This window comes from Chelonia mydas, chromosome 16, assembly GCF_015237465.2.
Source record: "Chelonia mydas isolate rCheMyd1 chromosome 16, rCheMyd1.pri.v2, whole genome shotgun sequence".
Lineage (NCBI taxonomy): Eukaryota > Metazoa > Chordata > Testudines > Cheloniidae > Chelonia > Chelonia mydas.
Window position 1 is genome coordinate 13,953,501 of NC_057857.1, and position 20,839 is coordinate 13,974,339.

The 20,839-nt window shown below is 40.2% G+C and overlaps 1 protein-coding gene across 27 annotated transcripts in view; it reads right to left on the reverse strand.

Annotated features, from left to right (window-relative positions):
* Positions 1–18,943, reverse strand: part of FNBP1 (formin binding protein 1) — a 148,584-nt gene extending 129,641 nt beyond the window's left edge. For 4 of the 27 annotated variants that reach the window (XM_037879320.2, XM_037879339.2, XM_037879333.2 and 1 more), the window contains exons 1-2: positions 18,571–18,678; positions 1,581–1,655 (exon numbers count right to left, since the gene is read on the reverse strand). In XM_037879320.2, the coding sequence (XP_037735248.2) occupies positions 1,581–1,655; positions 18,571–18,594 (99 nt within the window). In that variant the 5' untranslated portion in view covers positions 18,595–18,678. Of the gene's footprint in view, positions 1–1,580; positions 1,656–16,971; positions 17,024–18,570 lie in introns of all 27 variants that reach the window. The other 23 variants (XM_043530222.1, XM_037879337.2, XM_037879331.2 and 20 more) reach the window with 14 other exon arrangements.
* Between the last annotated feature and the right edge of the window lie 1,896 nt (positions 18,944–20,839).

The following is a 20,839-nucleotide window of genomic DNA, read 5'->3' on the forward strand; positions in this document are numbered from 1 at the left end:
AGCTTTTCTTCAACATTTTTAATTCTCTTTACTTTGTACTTCTCTTAATTTACACAGCAGAAAATCATGTTTTATGAATATTTAGACCAAATGCTCTAAAATCTCAAGCATTACTTTAAGAAATGGCAGTCTTAAAAAAAATTAGCTTGTTTGCATACATTTGCCTAACAGAGTGCTTAAGATTGTCTTTCCAGAAGAGGATTATCACAAAAGCATTCTTTGTTGTAATATTATTACTGGTAATGTAAATCCCAGAATGTGGAGTCAATCAACATTAACTGCCCAAAACTGGAAGTAAATGACGAATCATCTATTTCTTGCATGTTGCTCAAGGACAGCCACACCAGTCTTACACTAAATGGGTAATTCTTAGATGAAGTGAGATTTTTGCCTCTAAAAAAAAAAAAAAAAAAATAGACGTGAAATACCAAAGTGACTAAGTTTCTCAGAAATGATTATGCAGAACCAGATCTCAGTAACATATAAAGAAGTACACGAAGCCTGTCATATGCAAAACAACTGTTTCACTGTTGTAGGCAGATAACCAGCAACAGTCTTACAAAAAAATCAAAAAGAGTAGATTCAGGTGAAATAATCCTCAAAGGCTACTGGCAAAGAGAAACTCAGTGACCTCCATGGATTTTGCAGCCTTATTTTTTTAAATAGATGCACAGATTTTAACCATTACAGCCATTCAGTCTGACACCTTCTATCACTCAGGCCAGTGATCCCAACAACTTGTAGTGAAACTAGAGCATCTCTTTTAGAAGATCATCCAATCTTGATTTAAATATTCCATGTGACCCCTGGTAATCTGTCCCAACAGTTGATTATCCTCACTGCTAAAGATGTGGCCCTTATTTCCAGTTTGAATTTTCCTAATTTCCACTTCCATCCATTATTTATGCCATTGTCTGCTAGGTTAAAGAGCCCTCTACCTTCGGAAGTTCTTCCCTATTATGAAGGGGAAGTAAATCCTCTTCCATCATCATATTACTAGGTGTGGAATTACTGATCACCACTTTTTGCACTTAGGGAACTCGGGCAAGGCTTCATAGGGTACCCAACAAATCCCTCAGTGTTTTAATATGAGGTGGACTATTCCCCAGATGAATAACCGGATCAACCACGAGTAATTTGAAAGGGTACATTGGTTTGAATTTACCAGTTACTCTTCTTTGCTGGCAAGGGAAAGAAAAGAAATGGACCAATGAATCAAACTGAACAGGGGAAGAAAATAAATACATGGGTGTGTACACACATGAAGGGGGAAGAGAGAAAAGTGAATTTCACCTACCCAGACCTAAATGTCCAGCCTCCTCTCCCACAACGAGGAGGAGGAGGGCAGGAATTTCCTTAGTGCTCTCTAGCAGTCATAGTGAAACTCCCCCCCCGCCCCAACAGCAGCATTTTGATTTAAAGTTTTTAGAAACCTCTAAGTCTGGTCCAAAGTCTCACTTGACACTGTTGCTGCTCTCATAAAGGACATGGGAAAGTAAACAGCTTATTTTCAGAAGCTCTAAACACCACGCTCAGAGAATGGGTTTTGTTTCAGTTTTCACATCAGGCTGAGATTTTACCTGGATAAATTGACCTGGCACAGACCAAGTATCCAGGGTAGTGCCACAGAGCCAGTATTCATAATCTTCCAGAGCCTGTAGGACCAAGGATAAGTTGTATTGGACTGGGTTAACAAAGTGTTTCTGGAGATTGCACTCATGGAAGAAAATCCATGTCTCTCTTTATACCTCATAATCATGCTTGCCCATGTCCTTTAATTGCAACTTCATAACCCAATTATTAATAAGTCATTTATAAACATAGCACTTTGCTACAAAAGTTGCAATGTTTTTGTTATGCAGAGGATCTCAAGCTGCTCCATAAAGGTGGAGAAGTACTGTTATCTCCCTTTAACTAACAGGCAACTTAGACACAAAAGAGCTTAAGAGACTCACGCCTGGTCACACAGCAAGTTCAAGGTAAAACCATGGAGCCCCATTCCTTTCACTGTATTCTTGTATATAAATGACATTCACAGACATCAGTTCTCAGCAAACATAACTAGGCATTTATATGACACTATCACCATTGTATCTCAGCACCTAATATACAAAATACTGCTCACTAATGGTCAGCTCCAGTTCCCATCCAAGTCAGTGAGCGTCTTTCCATTGACTTCAATGAGAGCTGGATCAGACCATAAGGTCTCAATCCTGCAAAAAACCACCAAAAAACCCACTTACTTATGTGTTTAACTTTATGCACTTCACAGGACTCTACACATATGTAGCAAAGCCTGTTGCAACAATGGTAGGATTTTTAAGAAATTAGTAAAAGATCAACTATCAGTATGCATATGTAGAAGGGTAAGCCTATGTGTGCAACCTTAACTTTGGAATTTCCTGACTCCTAGAAGCTTAATTGTTCAACTTTAAATGTTTTTTGGTCAGTTATTTTTGGATTAAATATGAAATGTATATACAAAGGATAGAAAAAAACATGTTCTTAATGCAGTTCCATGAATGGAACTATGCAGTTCATGCATTTCTTTTCTTCCTCCCTAATAGAATCTGAATGTAAAGTACTGCCCCACACAAAGCAAATGTATTCGTCCCAGTCTGTTAAGGATGATTCTGCCCTTCAGCCATTTTTTTTTTTTTTTTTAATCTGTGGGTTGATTTTCTGATTATTTTTAAAACTCCTCTTATCTGAGGGAGCCTCTCAAAGTCTATTACAGCTTACACATTAGGCCCAGACTGTTTAATTTAGCCCTAATACCTTGAGGAAGCTTCAGGGTAGAGTGATTCATATAACCCCCTTCTCTGAAGCGAACATGATTAAAGAATCAATCCCATCCCCAGCTGGGAGGTTAGATGAGTGATTTGCCCCCAGAAAGAAATTAATACTGCTCCACTGACCAGCAGGCTTCAAGGACAGCAACTTCCCTACACATCTTGAACACACAAAAATGGTGAGCACTACATTTTGTGACCCTAGTTCTAAAATAGCCTTCTTGATTTTCTCTGCTTCTGTACCTTATGCTAAATAGCCAAGGATGCAAAAAATCTCTTCTTTGGCTTCCCATTTGTCTGTCAACATCTCAGGTGATGGTTTTATGCCTAACCAAAGACTACTCCATAAACCCACCAGAAAGGCAATATTACATCAAGCCAATGCAAATTTCTGTACCCAATCTGGATGAAAACCCAATAAATCACATGAAAGGGAAGGTCTTGACCTTTGATTTAATTGAGTTCAAATAGTAATTAAGAAAGTGACTGCTGTGCTGTTTCTGGTCATTGCATAGCTCAGGTGAACTGTACTGCATAATCACCAGTCGAAAAATCTCACCGCATAAAGAACAGCTCAGAGAGGACCTATGTTACATTAATCAGAAAGACACAGTATGAACCAATGAACGTTTCTAAAGTGGCAATCACAGTGGCATTTGGGTGCCAAGTTCAGGATTAAATATATTGCTAAACATGTTCCAACAATTCTGTAGTTCCAGTCCATGTTACTCAGGAGGCCTTTTGTTGCTTATTCTGTTGGAAACTTTGCTTGTCCTTTCTTCTGTTCTATTGTCTACTAGAGTGACGGAAGGCTTTTGCTAAATAACAGGTCTTGCGTTGCGTTTTAAAGATTTGGAGACTCATCAGGCTCTCCCATGAGTACGTGTTTCATAGAGGCAGATCCGTTACTGGAAATGCCCTACTCCCAATACCAGAGACTTCCATTTTGCTCTCTGCCAACCAAATTATCCTTTTATAGTATAGCTGGCATCGTGGGTCATGAAGGGAAAGAAAGGTTTTTTTGAAGAGCTAGATCTCAACCCATCAAGGGATTTGAAAATAAGGATCTGGACCCTTCAGCTGGATCCAAATTTAAACAGGGAGCCAGGATTGTGTACACAGGGCTCATGTAATATGCTTTCTTATTGTGTAACAGACAAGCTGTTGCATCTGCCAGCACTTCCATGCAGCCTTCACTTTTATTGCCAGGTAGAGAACACTGCACTGATCTATCTTGTAGGTGATGAATAACTGGATCAGTGTGGCTAGGCTCTCCTCTGAGAAGAACTGACATGATCGTCTGACCTGATGATGATGGAAGCTTTCAGAAAAGAAGCAACTAAACTAGCGTATATTATTTTTCTAGGCTATTAAAATTTTTGTTTAGCTTTATCTTCACCAGAAAACTGAAAACAAGAATTAGTAAAATTTTAACTACAGTTACATACCAAGGTGAGAACGTTTGCCAGAGATTATCTTCTGTGAAACACACAAACAATATGTGTTGTCAAATTTAAACACAGTTATAGGAAAGTAAAGGCTATTGGCCTACAAGCACACAGATTTCCCTCTCTGTCTCCTTTCCTTTTATGAGTCTTCTTTGACTATACATAGAGTATGATATCCAGAAGACGAAGGTTGGTATAGTTGAACAGACATTCACATAGTTTGATGTCTGCCATTTTATATACAGCCTGTTTTTCTTCTCCTACAGAAGCAAAGAAAAATCTTGGCAACACATTCCTTAATGAACACAGCTCTTATAAACCTTGCCTGTGACAGAGCAACAGCCCTCATGTGGGCAAGAAATACTTCTCCTTGCTCATTTAACGTTTGTTTAAAAAAAAAAAAGCATGCTCATTCATTTGCTTGCTGCTGCATGCCAATTTGGTGGGTTTTCTGGTGTTTCTTTAAAATAAAACAAATGTGTTAAAGCAGATGTCAATATTTTTAATATTTATGAGCTAATATTCACTGAGTAAAAAAATCAAATCTGTTATTTTAAGACTATTTGTTAGATAAGCTTCACAAAATGCTGTGTATGAAATAGGTAGACGGCAAACTGAGAATAAACAGCGCACACACTTCTGGATACAGTTCTTGTTTTCAGATTTGATCAAATATTCATGAACAGTGAATAAGAAAGTAAACTATAACTGCAGAGGTCTACGTGTACATTCAAGCTAACAAATCACCCATATATGAATATTACATGCAAAAACCTATGTAAAAAGAAAATAAAGGTTGCAAAATCAAGCCCTTGAATGTTAGAAAATTACAGAATTTATATTGCTTGTGCAATATTAATTCAGCCCTCATGTGCCGATGCATTATGATTAAGGCCACAGGTGCCCACTTTTCAAAGTGCCGAGGGGTGCTCAATCCCTGGCCCTGCCCCAACTCCATCCCTTCCCTGTAGGTCCCACCCACATCCCGCCTCTTCCCACCCTGCTCCACCCCCTCCCCTGAACGCGCCGCATCCTTGCTCCTTCCCCTCCCTCCCAGCCTCCTGCATGCTGCAAAACAGCTCATTGCAGAGGGCAGGAGATGCGGGGAGGGAGGGGAAGACGCTGATCGGCAAGATCGCTGGTGGGCAGGAGGCGCTGGTGGGGTGGGGGGTGAGCTGATAGGGGGCTGCTGGTGGGTGCTCAGCACCCACCATTTTTCCCCTGTGGGTACTCCAGCCCCAGCGCACCCATGGAGTTGGTGCCTATGATTAAGGCTACAAGTTTGTCATGGAGGTCACGAATTCCGTGACCTTCCGTGACCTCTGCAGCAATCAGTGCGCCTGGTCTGGGGGCCATCTGAGCAGCTAAAGCAGCCCCTGCATCAGCCGCACTGGCTGCTGCTGGGGCAGTCTCGGGCCACCACCAGCAGCGGGAGTTTGGGAGGGGGGCTCAGGGCTGGGGCACTGGAGGAGGTGAGGGCTGTGAGCAGCACTTACCATGGGGAGCTCCCCAGAAGTGGCAACATCTCTCTCCTCCTAAGCGGAGGTGCGGCATGGCCAGAGATTTTTGCACAGTTCCCCCACCTGCAGGCGCCACCCCCCACAGCTCCCATTGGCCTCAGTTCCTGGCCCATGGGAGCTGCAGAGCCAGCACTGGGGGCGGAGGCAGTGCGCAGAGCTGCCTGGCCACACTTCCGCTTAGGAGCAGAGGGATGGGGATGTCACCACTTCCAGGGAGGCACGGAGCCAGGTAGGGAGCCTGCCAGCCCCGCCAACCCCCCCAGCACCCACGGCGCTCCCCCAGGCCACCCCCCCCGCACCCACGGTGCCCCTGGGCCACCCCCACAAGATTTTGTCAGGGGTATATAGGACAAATCATGGCCAGGTCACAGGCTGTGAATTTTTGTTTACTGCCGCTGACCTGTCCATGGCTTTTACTAAAAATACTTGTGACTAAAATGTAGCCTTAATTATGACACAGTCTTTAAATTACACTTTCTCCACACAATTCATGGTTTTATAGACCTCTATTATATCTCCCTTATTCAGCCTGGAAAAGAGATGACAAGTCCCAGTCTTTTTATTCTCTCCTCATACAGAAGCTGTTCCATACCCCTTATCATTCTTGTTGCCCTTCTCTGTACCTTTTCCATTTTTCATATACCTTTTTTTTAATTGGAGTGACCAGAACTGCACTCATATTCAAAGTGTGGGCATACCAAGGATTTATATAGTGGCATTTATGATATTTTCTGTCTTATTATCTATCCCTTTTCTAATGGGGCCTAACATTCTGGCAGCTTTTTTGACTGCTGCACATTGAGCACATGTTTTCGGAGAACTATCCACAGTGACTCTAAGATCTTTTTCTTGAGTAGTAACAGCTAATATAGATCCCATCATTTTGTATGTATAGTTGGGATGTTTTCCAGTGTATATTACTTTGCATTTATCCTGCCATTTTGTTGCCCAGCCACCCAGTTTTGTGAGATCCACTTGTAACTCTTCACAGTCTGCTTTGGACTTATCTATCTTGAGTAATTTTTTTTATTGTCTGCAATTTTTGCCACCTCACTGTTTATTCCTTTTTCCAGATCATTTATGAATATGTTGAGCAGTACAGACCCTTTGGGGGCCCCCACTATTTACTTTTCCCCATTCTGTAAACAGACAATGTATTCCTACTCTTTGTTTCCTGTCTTTTAACCAGTTACTGATCCATGAGAGGACCTTCCTTCTTATCCCATGACTGGTTACTTTGCTTTAGAGCCCTTGGTGAGGGACCTTGTCAAAGGCTTTCTGAAAGTCCAAGTACACTATATCCACTGGATCACCCTTGTCCACATGTTTGTTGAACGCCCTCAAAGAATTCTAGTCGATTGGTGAGGCATAATTTCCATTTACAGAAGACGTGTTGACTCTTCCTCAACAAATCATGTTCAACTACATGTCTGATAATTCTGTTCTTTGTTATACTTTCAACCAGTTTGCCTGGTACTGAAGTCAGGCTTACCAGCATGTAATTGCCAGGACTGCCTCTAGAGCCTTTTTTAAAAATCGGTGTCACATTAGCTGTCCTCCAGTCATCTGGTACAGAAGCTGATTTAAATGATAGGTTACACACCACAGTTAGTAGTTCTGCAGTTTCATATGTCAGTTCCTTCAGATCTCTTGCGTGAATACCATCTTGTTCTCGTGACTTATTACTGTTTAATTTATCAATTTGTTCCAAAACCTCCTCTATTGATCTCTCAATGTGGAACAGCTCCTCAGAATTGTCACCTACAAAGAGTGGCTCGGGAGTCGGAATCTCCCTCGCATCTTGTGCTGTGAAGCCTCACGCAAAGAATTCATTTAGCTTCTCCACAATGGCCTTATCCCCCTGAAGTACTCCTTTAGCACCTTGATTGTCCAGTGGCACCACCGATTGTTTGGCAGACTTGCTGCTTCTGATGTACTTAAAAATTGTTGCTGTTAGTTTTTGAGTCTTTGGCTAGTTGCTCTTCAAATTCTTTTTTGGCCTGCCTAATTATGCCCCCATGAGCGGATGGTATTTTACAGATGGGGAACTGAGGCATATAGAGATTAAAGTTAAAAATTTCCATTAATTTTGGGTGCCCAATCTCAGACACCTCGGAACTGATTTTTTAAAGAGTACTTAGTATTATAAAGCAATTTATATGTTTTAAGCACAGCTCCCATTGATTTCAGTTGCAACTTCTGGTGCTCAACACTTCTTCAAATCAGACCCCAGAGTGTCAAGTTGAACTCCCAGAAAATGGGAACACACAAACAGTGACCACTTGTGAAAAGTCTGGTTTAAGTAATTTACTTAGCATTACATGGGAAATCTGTGGCAGAATCCAGTTCTCCAGGGCAGCATTCAATTGCCTTAACCTGAGGCCATCCTTTTTCTTTCTGTAATCCCCTGCCCTCTTAACTATACAACTTTCAACTTCTGCAACAAATGAGTTAGGGTCCTACAGACAACAGCCTCTTTCACTGCACAACCCTCTTTATCTACAGAGCAGGTCCATCATGTGTGCTGAATGAGGCAAGGGTCCTATGGAGAAAAAAAAAGTTGTATTTGACCATCTAATTAAAGACTATCATAATGCATCCCTAGTACAAAGGCCACCTGCCCTTCCTCCCCCGTCAAATTTCAAGTCCCTGCTCCAAAGGGGGCACTAGAACTTTTCAAAGCAAAGGTCACCGTAATTTAATATGGGCAAAACAATGTACTTTTCCCTAGCTTCTTTCTCAGCAGTGGCTGAACCATTTTGGCTGAAATTTTCCAAACAAATTAAGCCTCAGGCAGACATACAATATGGAAAATTTCAGCCTGAATTCTTACAGGCTGTAAAAGTCATATGCCACTAAAAAGAGGGTATTATGGGAAGTTTCTAGCAACATTAACAGGCAGACCTACAAACCACACCTATAACAAAGGCTGAGATTTTTTCAGATACACCTTTGCAACCATCTTGACTGCTGTGTGGTTGCACAGTGAGAGAGTAAAATTTGACCCTATATCTAAAGAGTACAGGAATATTGGAGAACGCTCTTTCATATGCTGTGTTTCATAACCTCACTTCTTTGCACCTAAAAAGCATTGCCACAAAATAATTACCCACTAACTGAATAAACATGCCCCAAGAACATAGCTGTAGTTAATATAAGAACTGTTTGTTTTTGAAGCAAGAACAATCCATAATCCATCAGGGTATTTCCTAGGGATTATTGGCTGTCTGGATGAATTGATGGTCCAAGCCATTCATTAATTCCAGAGAGAGAACCTATGCCAAGGTCATTGTTTTTTTAACCTGTGCCTTCCCTCTATAAAGCAAAAACCAAAACAAACAGGTCAAGGTTTTATTTCGGGCCAATCTGTACCATCAACTATATTCACTGAAGTCCATCGGTGTGGCATATGGGTTTAGAGGACAGCATTTGGCTTCCCTTCATTTTTTTTCTATGGTCTTGAAAAGGACGAGTTTGCAATAGCACTGCTGCCCTACCAAGCCTCTCTAGGAAATCAATGTCTTTTGCGGCAGTCAGTGTGGAATGTTCCATCCGAGTTTTATTTATGTCGTTCCATATCACAAGGAATCCAGAACCTGAGCCCAGATTTTGCACAAGGCTTTACATGAAGCACGAAACATCTCTTTTTTTAAAAAAAATAAAAATAAAAATTTATGTAGCCTTTTAAAAGAATACACAAGAACAAATCTTTCTGAATAAATGGAGTCAAAAGAAGTCAATGACAAGGAAAATGAGGCTACCCAAACAGCCCAGCAGCAACCTAATCATGCGACAAACCCAGAGGGATCCCCAGTCAACACTACCATGACTGCTTGGAATGCACAGAGCTACATGCTGCTTCAGGGAAAATATATAGAACCTTTAACATTCTGGTATCTCAGTGCTGGTTTAACTAGTTTGTTGCAAAAAATATTTGTTAGACAAAAAGACAAGTTTCTGGGGAGAAAATTTCAACAGAGAGGCAACACTTGTTATGGGCCAGGAGAAAGCTATTTTAAAATATTTGTATGAATTGTAAAGTAATTGATTCTAGAGTGCTTGATTTAGTACATAAACCATGAATTAGCTTTTGGAACCATTTGATGGAGTAGTATTTTGAACAAGTGGAGAACGTTTTGCCAAAGGTTCATAAAGAGGATGGCCGCTGACAATGAGAATTACATAGGATGAGGTAAAGCAAGTTGCAAAATATACAGCTGCTCCTTCCCTTAGTAAAGTTATTCATGCAGAGCAGGAATTACGCAACAAAACTTAAAAGGAAAGTTTCACAACATTAATATAAGATGAATGTGTTTTAAAAAATCCAGAAGACCATCTCATGTTTGATTGCACTCACTGCTTAGGAGGGTGTGGGGATTTTCAGCATCTAACTCAGAGGCTGAAAGATTCTATGACTATGAAAAGGAAAAACAGATTGTGCTCTCCTCCTGACTCATTCCAAAGAATTGTAAACTCCCTGTTCTTTAACGAATAGGTAAAAAATATGAGGACAGGCCAATGAAAGTACCTCATTATTATATAAATCCTCTCTCCTTAAAGACAAAAAGCAGAACAGTAGATGAAATTGCTCAGATATTTTTAAAACACACACACACACACACCCCAAGAGCCCAACAATTCCTTTTATAGTCAGTACGGATGGAGTCTTTCCACCTATCAAATTATAAAATAACCACGGGATAGTACATTGAGGGCTAATACTCATAACATGGTTCTTTTATAGACAAACAACTCCAGACAGCAGTGCAAGACTTTTCACAAAACTGATTTTTTTTTTCGTTTTAAAAAGCAACTTATTTTAACCTGGTCTAAAAGAAGATGACCATGGGAGCTCTGCTTTTAAAAATATGTTTAGTCATTTGTCTCTTTTGGTCCGTAACACCATAATAACTGGGCAAGTAGAAAGAGACATATACATTGCAATGAAGATATTGTAAAATGATTCATAATTTTTATAATCAATGTTTCACTCAGCATATAGACAAATACACATACACTACATCAACAGAATGTGATCCAGTGAGAAAACAGAAAGATGTTAGGATCATGACATTACACACTGCAAAACTGTCCAGATATGTGGTATTTTGCCACTGAATAGAGTATCTTTAAAAAACACACACAGGGAGAAAAGAAAAGTTGCTCATCTCCACCATCTGATACATCTATCTCACAAGGAAATGGAGAGCAAACAAGAAGGGCATTGTTGCTACATATGATCAATTTAATTATGGACCCAATTCTTCTCCATGCCCTTCCTTACTTGGTTTGAGTAGTGCCTTACTCTAAGAGTAGGCTTACCGGGTGAAATCTTGACTCCATTTAAGTCAATGGGAATTTTGCTATTGACTTCAGTGGAGCCAGGATTTCACCCACTTTCTTCAGGACTTTAATTAAGCTACTTGTGGAGGAAGGTATCACTCAATACAAATAAGGAGAAGGTAGTCAAGGGAGCAAAACTGAGACCCATATAAAAGTTAGAATAGCTTCAAATGGTGGCGCTCAACAATTTAGAGCTAGTTTGTGCTAATACTTACTACCTGGCATAGTGTTTACTACTATTTGGTGGGAGATTCTCATAGTAGTAAGCATTATGCTCAGTAGTAAGTGTTTGCAAGATCAGGCCCTTGTCACTATATGTAAAGGGAGTTCTATTACATTTGCTCATGCCCAATAATATATCAACTCATGATTCAGCACATATACTCTTCTAGTTCAGTATTCTTATGCCTCAAGAACGGTCTCCTTCTCTCTTAGCTCAAGGAGAGTAATGGATTAGTGTATCCAACTACAGGGATGCGCTACTTAATTATTCAAAGAATTAATCATTTACATTGGGGAAAACACAGGAACCAAGATTGTGCTTTAAAATATCAATTTCAAATGCAGTGCATAGAATAAACTAGGTGCTGGGCTTGGAACAGAATCTATACGTCAACCTTAGATCCAACTTTGCAGATCCTCTTAGAGGAAGCAAGCTGACAAGAACACAGCTTTCATTTAACATCACATCTGAACTCAGTGCCCAGATAATAACACTACATAATACCGTCTAGGTCAGAAACAGATATGCACTTCATTTTAAGACAATTTCGGAGTGCAAGGTACCCCATTTGTAACCCCCATATTAAACCCCATTAAAAATAACTCATGACAATATATTCAAGTAATATTCAGGAGTTTTTAATACCTACCAATATTAAAGACTTTTATTTTAAAATATGGGTGCTGTCAACGAAACAGGGCCATGAGTAATGAAAGAGGAAATGATGCATTAGTTGAAGCTAGGAACTTCAGGTCCTCAGTGTTCCACCAGTATTTTGTTTGTCCTAATTAACATGGTATATGGGAAACCATAGAATATTGTGAACTAAAAACCCATTATTTAATTATTAGTGCTAAAATAACTGCACTCTGAACTCTTTCCACAGCTTTGAAGCTATTTGTACTTTAAAGGCATATTAACTGTATACAATAGAATGCTCTTACAGTGATTTAGCAACTTTCATCGTGAAGGGTCCCTAGGCGTTACAAATATTAGGTACAATGCTAGGCACAATCCTACAAACTTAACTCATGTGGACAGTCTCACTGCAGTAAATGGGACTGTTTGCATGACTAAGTGTTGCAGGATCCAGCCCTTTGTACTGTAATTCAGCTACTGGGCAGCTGCTAGCAATCATCCAGTCGACTACAAAGAACAAAGTGGAAGGGAAAATTTTAAGTGAATAACTTTGAAAAACTTTGACCAACTGCTAACCTATTTTCCACATTCAACATAAAGTTACCACAACATCCACAACTCTGCTACTCATCTGATCAAGATTATTACTATAATGAGATGAATCTTTCCACATCTAATCATTGCACTTGTAACATATGTGACAGTGCATAGCCAGAGTGGGGTTTCTCCCCAGCAATCACAACAGACCATTTTTTAACCACAATTTATATGTGGCTACCTCAAAACTACACATTCTACCAAAACTTATCATCAAAAAACAGCTGTTCTTTTTCATTCCCTTCAATATACTGATTTTGTGGCCACTGCGCCTTCCATTCAAGAGAGGCTATAGTACAGAGATTAGTTTTTGTTTAATTTGCTATGTAAATCTGACTGCTTGCTATACAAGGGCCTGAACCTGAAATTAAGAAAAAAATTAGGGGGTTTACTAAAGTGTACTAGTATTCCTCAAGCTAAAATACCATTCAGAACACTTAAATGCAGGCACACAAATACAGATGTTTGTCCTCTTTATTCTGAAGAATAAAATATTGACGGTGATTCCACAGGATTTTTACAGCCCCAGGAACATGCCAAAAGATGGTTAGCTAAAGTTTTGTGCAACAGGACTGTACTGAAATCCTTGTTTGCTGGTTATATTATCTTTCCCAACCCTAACATCAGCATTTAGTTGATGTTGTCATTTTCAAATAGGACATTGGCTAGCACCTACCTATTAACATTAGGAACTATAAATATCACAGAAACTTGAATATTTAGAGAGAGAACTGATCCTCCAATGCCTACAGCTCAGAAGTAACTACAATTACTCCTGGGGGGAGGGGCAGAACTGAGGGTGCAGGGGAAGTAACTCTTAATCGTTATAAAAAGAACAGGAGTACTTGTGGCACCTTAGAGACTAACAAATTTATTTGAGCATCAGCTTTCGTGGGCTACAGCCCACTTCATCGGATGCATAGAATGGAACATATAGTAAGATATATATACACATATACATACACATACACACATGCAGATAAGTTGGAAGTTACCATACAAATGGTCAGGTTCCAGAGTAGCAGCCGTGTTAGTCTGTATTCGCAAAAAGAAAAGGAGTACTTGTGGCACCTTAGAGACTAACAAATTTGTTTGAGCATAAGCTTTCGTGAGCTACAGCTCACTTCATCGGATGCATTCAGTGGAAAATACAGTGGGGAGATTTATATACACAGAGAACATGAAACAATGGATGTTACCATACACACTGTAACCAGAGTGATCACTTAAGGTGAGATATTACCAGCAGGAGAGTGGGGGTGGGGGGAACCTTTTGTAGTGATAATCAAGGTGGGCCATTTCCAGAAGTTGACAAGAACGTCTGAGGAACGATGGGGGGTGGGCGGGTGAGAATAAACATGGGGAAATAGTTTTACTTTGTGTAATGACCCATCCACTCCCAGTCTCTATTCAAGCCTAAGTTAATTGTATCCAGTTTGCAAATTAATTCCAATTCAGCAGTCTCTCCTTGGAGTCTGTTTTTGAAGTTTTTTTGTTGAAGAATTGCAACTTTTAGGTCTGTAATCGAGTGACCAGAGAGATTAAAGTGTTCTCCAATTGGTTTTTGAATGTTATAATTCTTGACGTCTGATTTGTGTCCATTTATTCTTTCACGTAGAGAATGTCCAGTTTGACCAATGTACATGGCAGAGGGGCATTGCTGGCACATGATGGCATATATCACATTGGTAGATGTGCAGGTGAACGAGCCTCTGATAGTGTGGCTGATGTGATTAGGCCCTATGATGGTGTCCCCTGAATAGATATGTGGACACAGTTGGCAACGGGCTTTGTTGCAAGGATAGGTTCCTGGGTTAGTGGTTCTGTTGTGTGGTTGCTGGTGAGTATTTGCTTCAGGTTGGGGGGCTGTCTATAAGCAAGGACTGGCCTGTCTCCCAAGATCTGAGAGAGTGATGGGTCGTCTATTGCAAAATTGCCACCCTTAAATCTTTTACTGAGTGGCCAGAGAGGTTGAAAAGCTTCTAAAACAGAGACTCCAAGGAGAAACTGCTGACTTGAATTAATATGCAAACTAGATACCATTAACTTGGGTTTGAATAGAGACTGGGAGTGGCTGGGTCATTACACATATTGAATCTATTTCCTTAAGTTAAGTATCCTCACACCTTCTTGTCAACTGTCTAAATGGGCCATCTTGATTATCACTACAAAAGTTTTTTTCTCCTGCTGATAATAGCTCATCTTAATTAATTAGCCTCTCACAGTTTGTACGGTAACTTCCAATTTATCTGTATGTGTATATATCTATCTTACTATATGTTCCATTCTATGCATCCGATGAAGTGGGCTGTACCCCACGAAAGCTTATGCTCTAATAAATTTGTTAATCTCTAAGGTGCCACAAGTCCTCCTGTTCTTTTTGCAGATACAGACTAACAGGGCTGCTACTCTGAAACCTGTTAATCTCTATGTCGACATAATGAGTTGTGGAGTATCTCAGCTTTGACTTTGACCCACACCACTCCCTCTCTAGCTGTAAGATGCCTCATTTTAGTACTCCACAGACAATAGCCAGCAGAGGATGTTTAGGGGTTAGGCACCTCCTGCAAAGAACAGTGCAGAATGTGGAGCAGTCACTACTATGCTGTGTAGCATACTTGCATACCGGAAATGCCGTGCAAGTAGGCTTCTACCGGAGATATTCTGGGTCTTCCTCTATGTGTCCCTGGCTAGCCTGGAGGCCCCAGACAATCTCATTATCCTGAACATCCAACCTGATATTAAATATAATTTCCACATTAACAGTTGTAATGCGTTCTGCTAGTTAAGCATACATTTAAATTCAACAAGACCATATCCTCAGGCAAAACTCACACTAAAGTCAATGGGAGTTTTGAATGAGTAAAATCTCAATAAGAATCTCAGAACTGCAAGAACTCTGTATATAATTCATATAATGCACATGACTAAAAGTGTCTTGGGAATATAATACTTCAAGTCACCAATGACATTTGAAAATTTCTTCTGAAGAATGGTACTTTACAATCAGCCTTCTTTGGAGGAACAAGCGGATACTGTACATAAACATATAAACAAATATTCTGTAGAAGCTAAAAGCGATATTTCACCTCTCCTTTGTTAACTTTGAGGAGTGAACATATGCCCACCGTGCTAGGTCAGTACACATGATAGACTCCGATGTAAGTACAGCAATACTAATTTTTCAGTGGATTTCAAGTCTCTAAACTTCTGTAGGAAAACAGGTTTCAGAGTAGCAGCCGTGTTTGTCTGTATCCGCAAAAAGAAAAGGAGGACTTGTGGCACCTTAGAGCTTATGCAGAAATAAATTTGTTAGTCTCTAAGGTGCCAAAAGTACTCCTTTTCTTTTTGTAGGAAAACATTCACTCCCACCCCCACTTGGGATTCATCAACTCATGACACCAATACACACAGAATCCTATAGACACTTGTCATATTTACTATTTTTTGTGATTATTACCTGACTTCTTAAAATAGACACCACAATTTAAAAATCACAGAAATTTAATTTTTCAAAAATAATACCACTATCAACTAAAGTCAGTGGCATGCACTAAATACAGGTTTGAAACTAAGCGTTTTAGCCTACACACCTAGCAGCAACAGAAACTGATGAATTTTTGAAGCTCTGTTAAATAAATTTAAAATAAGCCAATTCTGACCAATTCCTGTTCTGAATTACTACTGTCCATTACATTCTGAATTTAGCTCTGTTCAGTTTACATACTCAATCCTTTTGCCAGTAACCTGCCACAATTCTCAAAATAAACGTAAGATACTAAGGGTGAAATCTTAGCCCCATTGAAGTCAATTATATGAAGATTTCACTCACAAGATTCATTAAAAAAATAAGTTATATGGAAAATGCAACAATTAATTCATTCATATTTATCAGAACTCCTATCCAAAGCTTTTTCATTACAGCAGCCTAGAGTAGGGATGACAGACTATATGCATACCTGCAAAAGGTAACTTTTTAAAAAAAAATTAGAAAATAAAGTAACACAAAAACTACTCAGATCACTTGTTCTTGTGAAAACAGCTTGGTATACTATTCTTCACAGATTTTAATTTTTCAGAAAGTAAAAACAACATTTCAGAATTTTGTTATTTTTTTAAAAAAGTGTTATACTGGATCATTTAGCATATGTCCATTATTTTAATCTTTTTACTCCCCTTAAATTATCATCATCAAAGAAAAAAAACCTGCAGACTTTTCCTGTATATATTCCCATGCAGCAGCGCTGATGGAATTATTAATAATGAATCAACGTAGCATCATCTGCAATTATTTTAATAGTATGTACCACATTTACCTTGCCCACATAAAATAACCTCTAAATAAGCATTTGCTTCATAATTTACTGTCTAGACATAAACAGGTATAACTAGAGGTATAAATAACTCACAGCAAGACTGGATGCTTAGTCAAGTGTATGCCATAGCAGGCCTGTAATGTATCTGTGAAAGATAACAATTAGTACATCTAAAATACTTAATCTACTAAACTGTCTCTTTATTGAACTAGTTATGTTTAAATCTTTACTTGCACTGATTAGCAACCTTAAATATTTGCATGCAAGACTGAAATCCTGCAGCACCTTGCAACTCACACAATCCTCTGCCACTAATTTCTGACTTCCTCAACCGAATCTCGATTTCCTTTTTCCTTCTCACCCCAAAGCACAGTTCTGCCCAAAGAGTTTTAATACCCCATCATTAACTCATTACATGTGTGCACAGTCCCAAACCCATTATTACATTTTGCTCCATGCTCCACCATCATGCTGCCAAACATGGCTGCATCATGTCCTTCTTGTGTTTGATGTGTATGTATTTTCCTTTTCACCTCTTAGGATTCCTTCCCTTGTCCTACATTTGCATGTGGGCACCAATAAAAAAAAAAAATCACATTATTAAAAACTACCTTTCACTGTGTTTAATAGTTCCACATTTTATCTTAATCTTTCAACATAAGTCAAAATATGTTTTTCCTTCTCACTTTCCAGGATCACTTAAAAAACAATCAGGTAAACTATACAATCAAAATGCTCTGTTTTTATTTTTTGAAGTTTTTTCATATTTTCCCACACCAGAAATCTTTTGTAATCAAAAATATTGTCCCTCCACCAAGTATTGAACAAAAACAATAACAGCAAAAGAAAATTTTATCTGCTTTTCTTCCCTGCAGCTCCCTCTCCTGAAATTGGACCCCTTGTATATAAACTCATCTCAGAACCATTCCACCAATCCCTTACAAAAGAAAAAAAAAATCCCAGTCTCTGTTTTGAAAGTCAATTTCTCTCTGCTTTAGAATTCCATTTCTTTTCCTTTGTTTTTGTTTGATTTTTTTTTAAACACTAATCACTTTCTTCAACAGCAGGAAGAAAAATAAATTCTGGCAAATCTATTAGTTATTTCCCCGTATCTTTCTCACAAAATTTTTAGACACTGAAGACTCTTATAAAAATCTACTAAGGTTTTTTTAAATTGTAGTCTGTGCGTTAAAATAACCGTACCAATTATACCTATCGTTACACTGCCCTTGAGTTTCAGGGTTTCTTTCACTGTTGTACTGATCCCAAGTTTGCAAATAGGCTGCAGACCCTTACTAAGAAGCCGGCTGCTTCATAAAAGGTGCAAGTTTATCAAAATATTATTCGATCTTCTTCCACAGCAGCTGCACGGAGACGGCTCAAGTGGCTGTACGCCTCAGTGCAGAGCCACTGTGTGTATCCTGGGCTCACAGACCGTTATGACAATAAATTACAACGGGGGGCTGGGCAGCAGCGCTGCATTTTGGATACTTTTCTTGCAAAATGCTGGAACTTTGTAAACATTTTCTCTGCAGGGTTAGCCTCTGCAGAGGGTTCACACCCACCCTCCTCTATATGGAAAGAATAATAACCCTCCCCCTGCTGCTCAGCCAGGCAGAAATCCCCCCCCCCACCCCTGCACACACACCCACTCACACATTGCAACAGAATGTCTCTGCCCTCCACACTTACCCACAGCTCTGTCCCCCAGCTCATGGCTCCAACAGATCCGAAGAGGAGAGGGTGGGGGGGTGGCACTGGAGAGTGGGGGGATAATTAGTCCGTGGGGTCTTGCCCCTTCTTTCCCCCCCCGCCCCACAAAAAAAAAATCAACCCCCCCCACACAAAAATTCCTTTGGCTGCACAAAATACCCCCCACCCCCCCGCAACTCCTGAGTCTGGGTCTCTCTTCCCCCCTCCTCTGTTGTGGTCACTGCAGCTTCTGCTGCTGCCTCATTTCTCCCTCCACAGCAAAATGGCCAGGGAAGCCAGCAACAGCCACACCACACCACACCACACGGGGGGCGGGGGGGGGAGGAATTGACAGCTCCAGGGCACTGCGCGTGCGCCTCCTCCGAGGAGGCGCGTCAGAGAGGAGGGAGACGCGGGGGAGAGAGCGTGTGAGACTGCGCAAGCGTAGGCCGGCGAGCACGTGAGGCGGCTGTTGAGAGAGAGAGAGAGAGAGAGAGAGAGAGAGAGAGACTCTCTCTCGCGCCACAGGCTGGAGCAGCCTCGCTTTGCACGTTCCAGCTGTCGCTGCCTCCTGGGAAGGTGGGCAAAGTGGCCACATGCTGCTCTGGTGTAAGCCCATTGATTTGCACCTAACTACAGGATTTATCCCCCCCCCCCGTGCCGCAGATTTGTAGTGGTACAACTGAAAGCATGGTTTGTATACATCACTCCCTCCAAAAGCACGTCCACTTTGCAAGCCACGCGCATGGCACAGATTTTTGCACGGACGTCACTGAAGGCAGAGTTTGAAACCCACTCTCTGCCTGTCCCCAGCTGCATGGGCAAAATGCCACTCAATTGTAGGGCAAGGCGAGCCGGTTTTGAAGAGCTGTGTGCACTCCTCGATGCTGTACCTGGGCAATCACCCTTTAGTTCGTGTGTAATTGAAGGCAGGATTTCTTCTCACTCACCAAGTACAGCTTCAGGCGTGGATGTGGATAGTTTAATCTACTTGCCTGGGACAATTTTCCAAACCAGTCACCACTCACTAAGATTGCGCATATATCATGGTAAACTTTAGGGCTCTCCTTCCTCTGACCCCTAATCTCTAGTCTTGCCCCTCTTCCTCCCAAGTCTTTCTTACAGTTAATTCTGCAGGTCTAGTCTCCCCCATGTCTCCTATTTCTACAGATTTCTGTTCCCTTGGTCTCTTTCCCCATTTCTCATCACTCCAGGAGTACCATTTTTACCGTATTTTTAAAAAATAAAGCTCCAAATTATTGTGATTGTGTTGCGGCTATGGGGGGGGGGGGTGGAAGGAGATCAAATGGTTGCAGGAAAAAATGGTATTTGAAGCATGTCCGTTTCATGTTACCTAGTTAATTACTGCAAGTTCAGCTAGAAATTAACGCAGTGATTTCTAACAAAATCAATTGTCAACCATTTATTTCTTCTAAACTCAACACATGAGCAGGTTTAATCAAACTATAGTTTAATCAAACTATCCCTCAAAGTGAAATATTGACAAAATAATTGTCCAGGGCATTATATCAGCTGTGTGAACCTTCCAGAAAACCATGCTTATTCACTCAACCCCTAGAAACAAAAGATTTGTTTTGGAGTAATTTTGCTTAGCAACAGTGCACATCTTAACCGGATTCAACTGTGCCACTTAATCTGACTTTACAATTCCGTTTTCTAACCACAGGAAACTTGCAAGCGTTTTAGATCACTATGTTTTTAAGTGTTATTGGGCCCATTCCAGAAAAGCTTACAAATACAAAAATCCATGGAACTCACATGAATAACGGCTAACTGAATAACTCCATGGAACTCCAATAAATCCATGGAACTCACATGAATAACGGCTTATTTGAATAAATAAGGGGTTGTAAAATTGGGATTACCATTATTACATACATTTAAGAAGGTATCTATCACTGTAAAGGTGGACAACTTTTAGCCAATTTATAGCAAGACAATTCCCCCCAAAAAAGGGGACATACACTCTGCATCAAACTGAAATCACCAACCCCCACATTTGTGAAAGGACCAGAAGCAGAGAATTACTAAGGGATTCCAAAACTTATAGCAAAACTGTGCACAAAGTTTTAATTATTTCATTGCATGAATATTTATCCTATCTAGTTCAATAAATTGTTTTAAACATAACAGGACTTTACTACAGCAGTCACCATTATCTCTGAAAGGAATGGGTCTATGGTTTTGTTCATGCTATATTTTAGCACTGAATTGTAACAAGTTAGATTCACAAGTCACCTGAACTGAG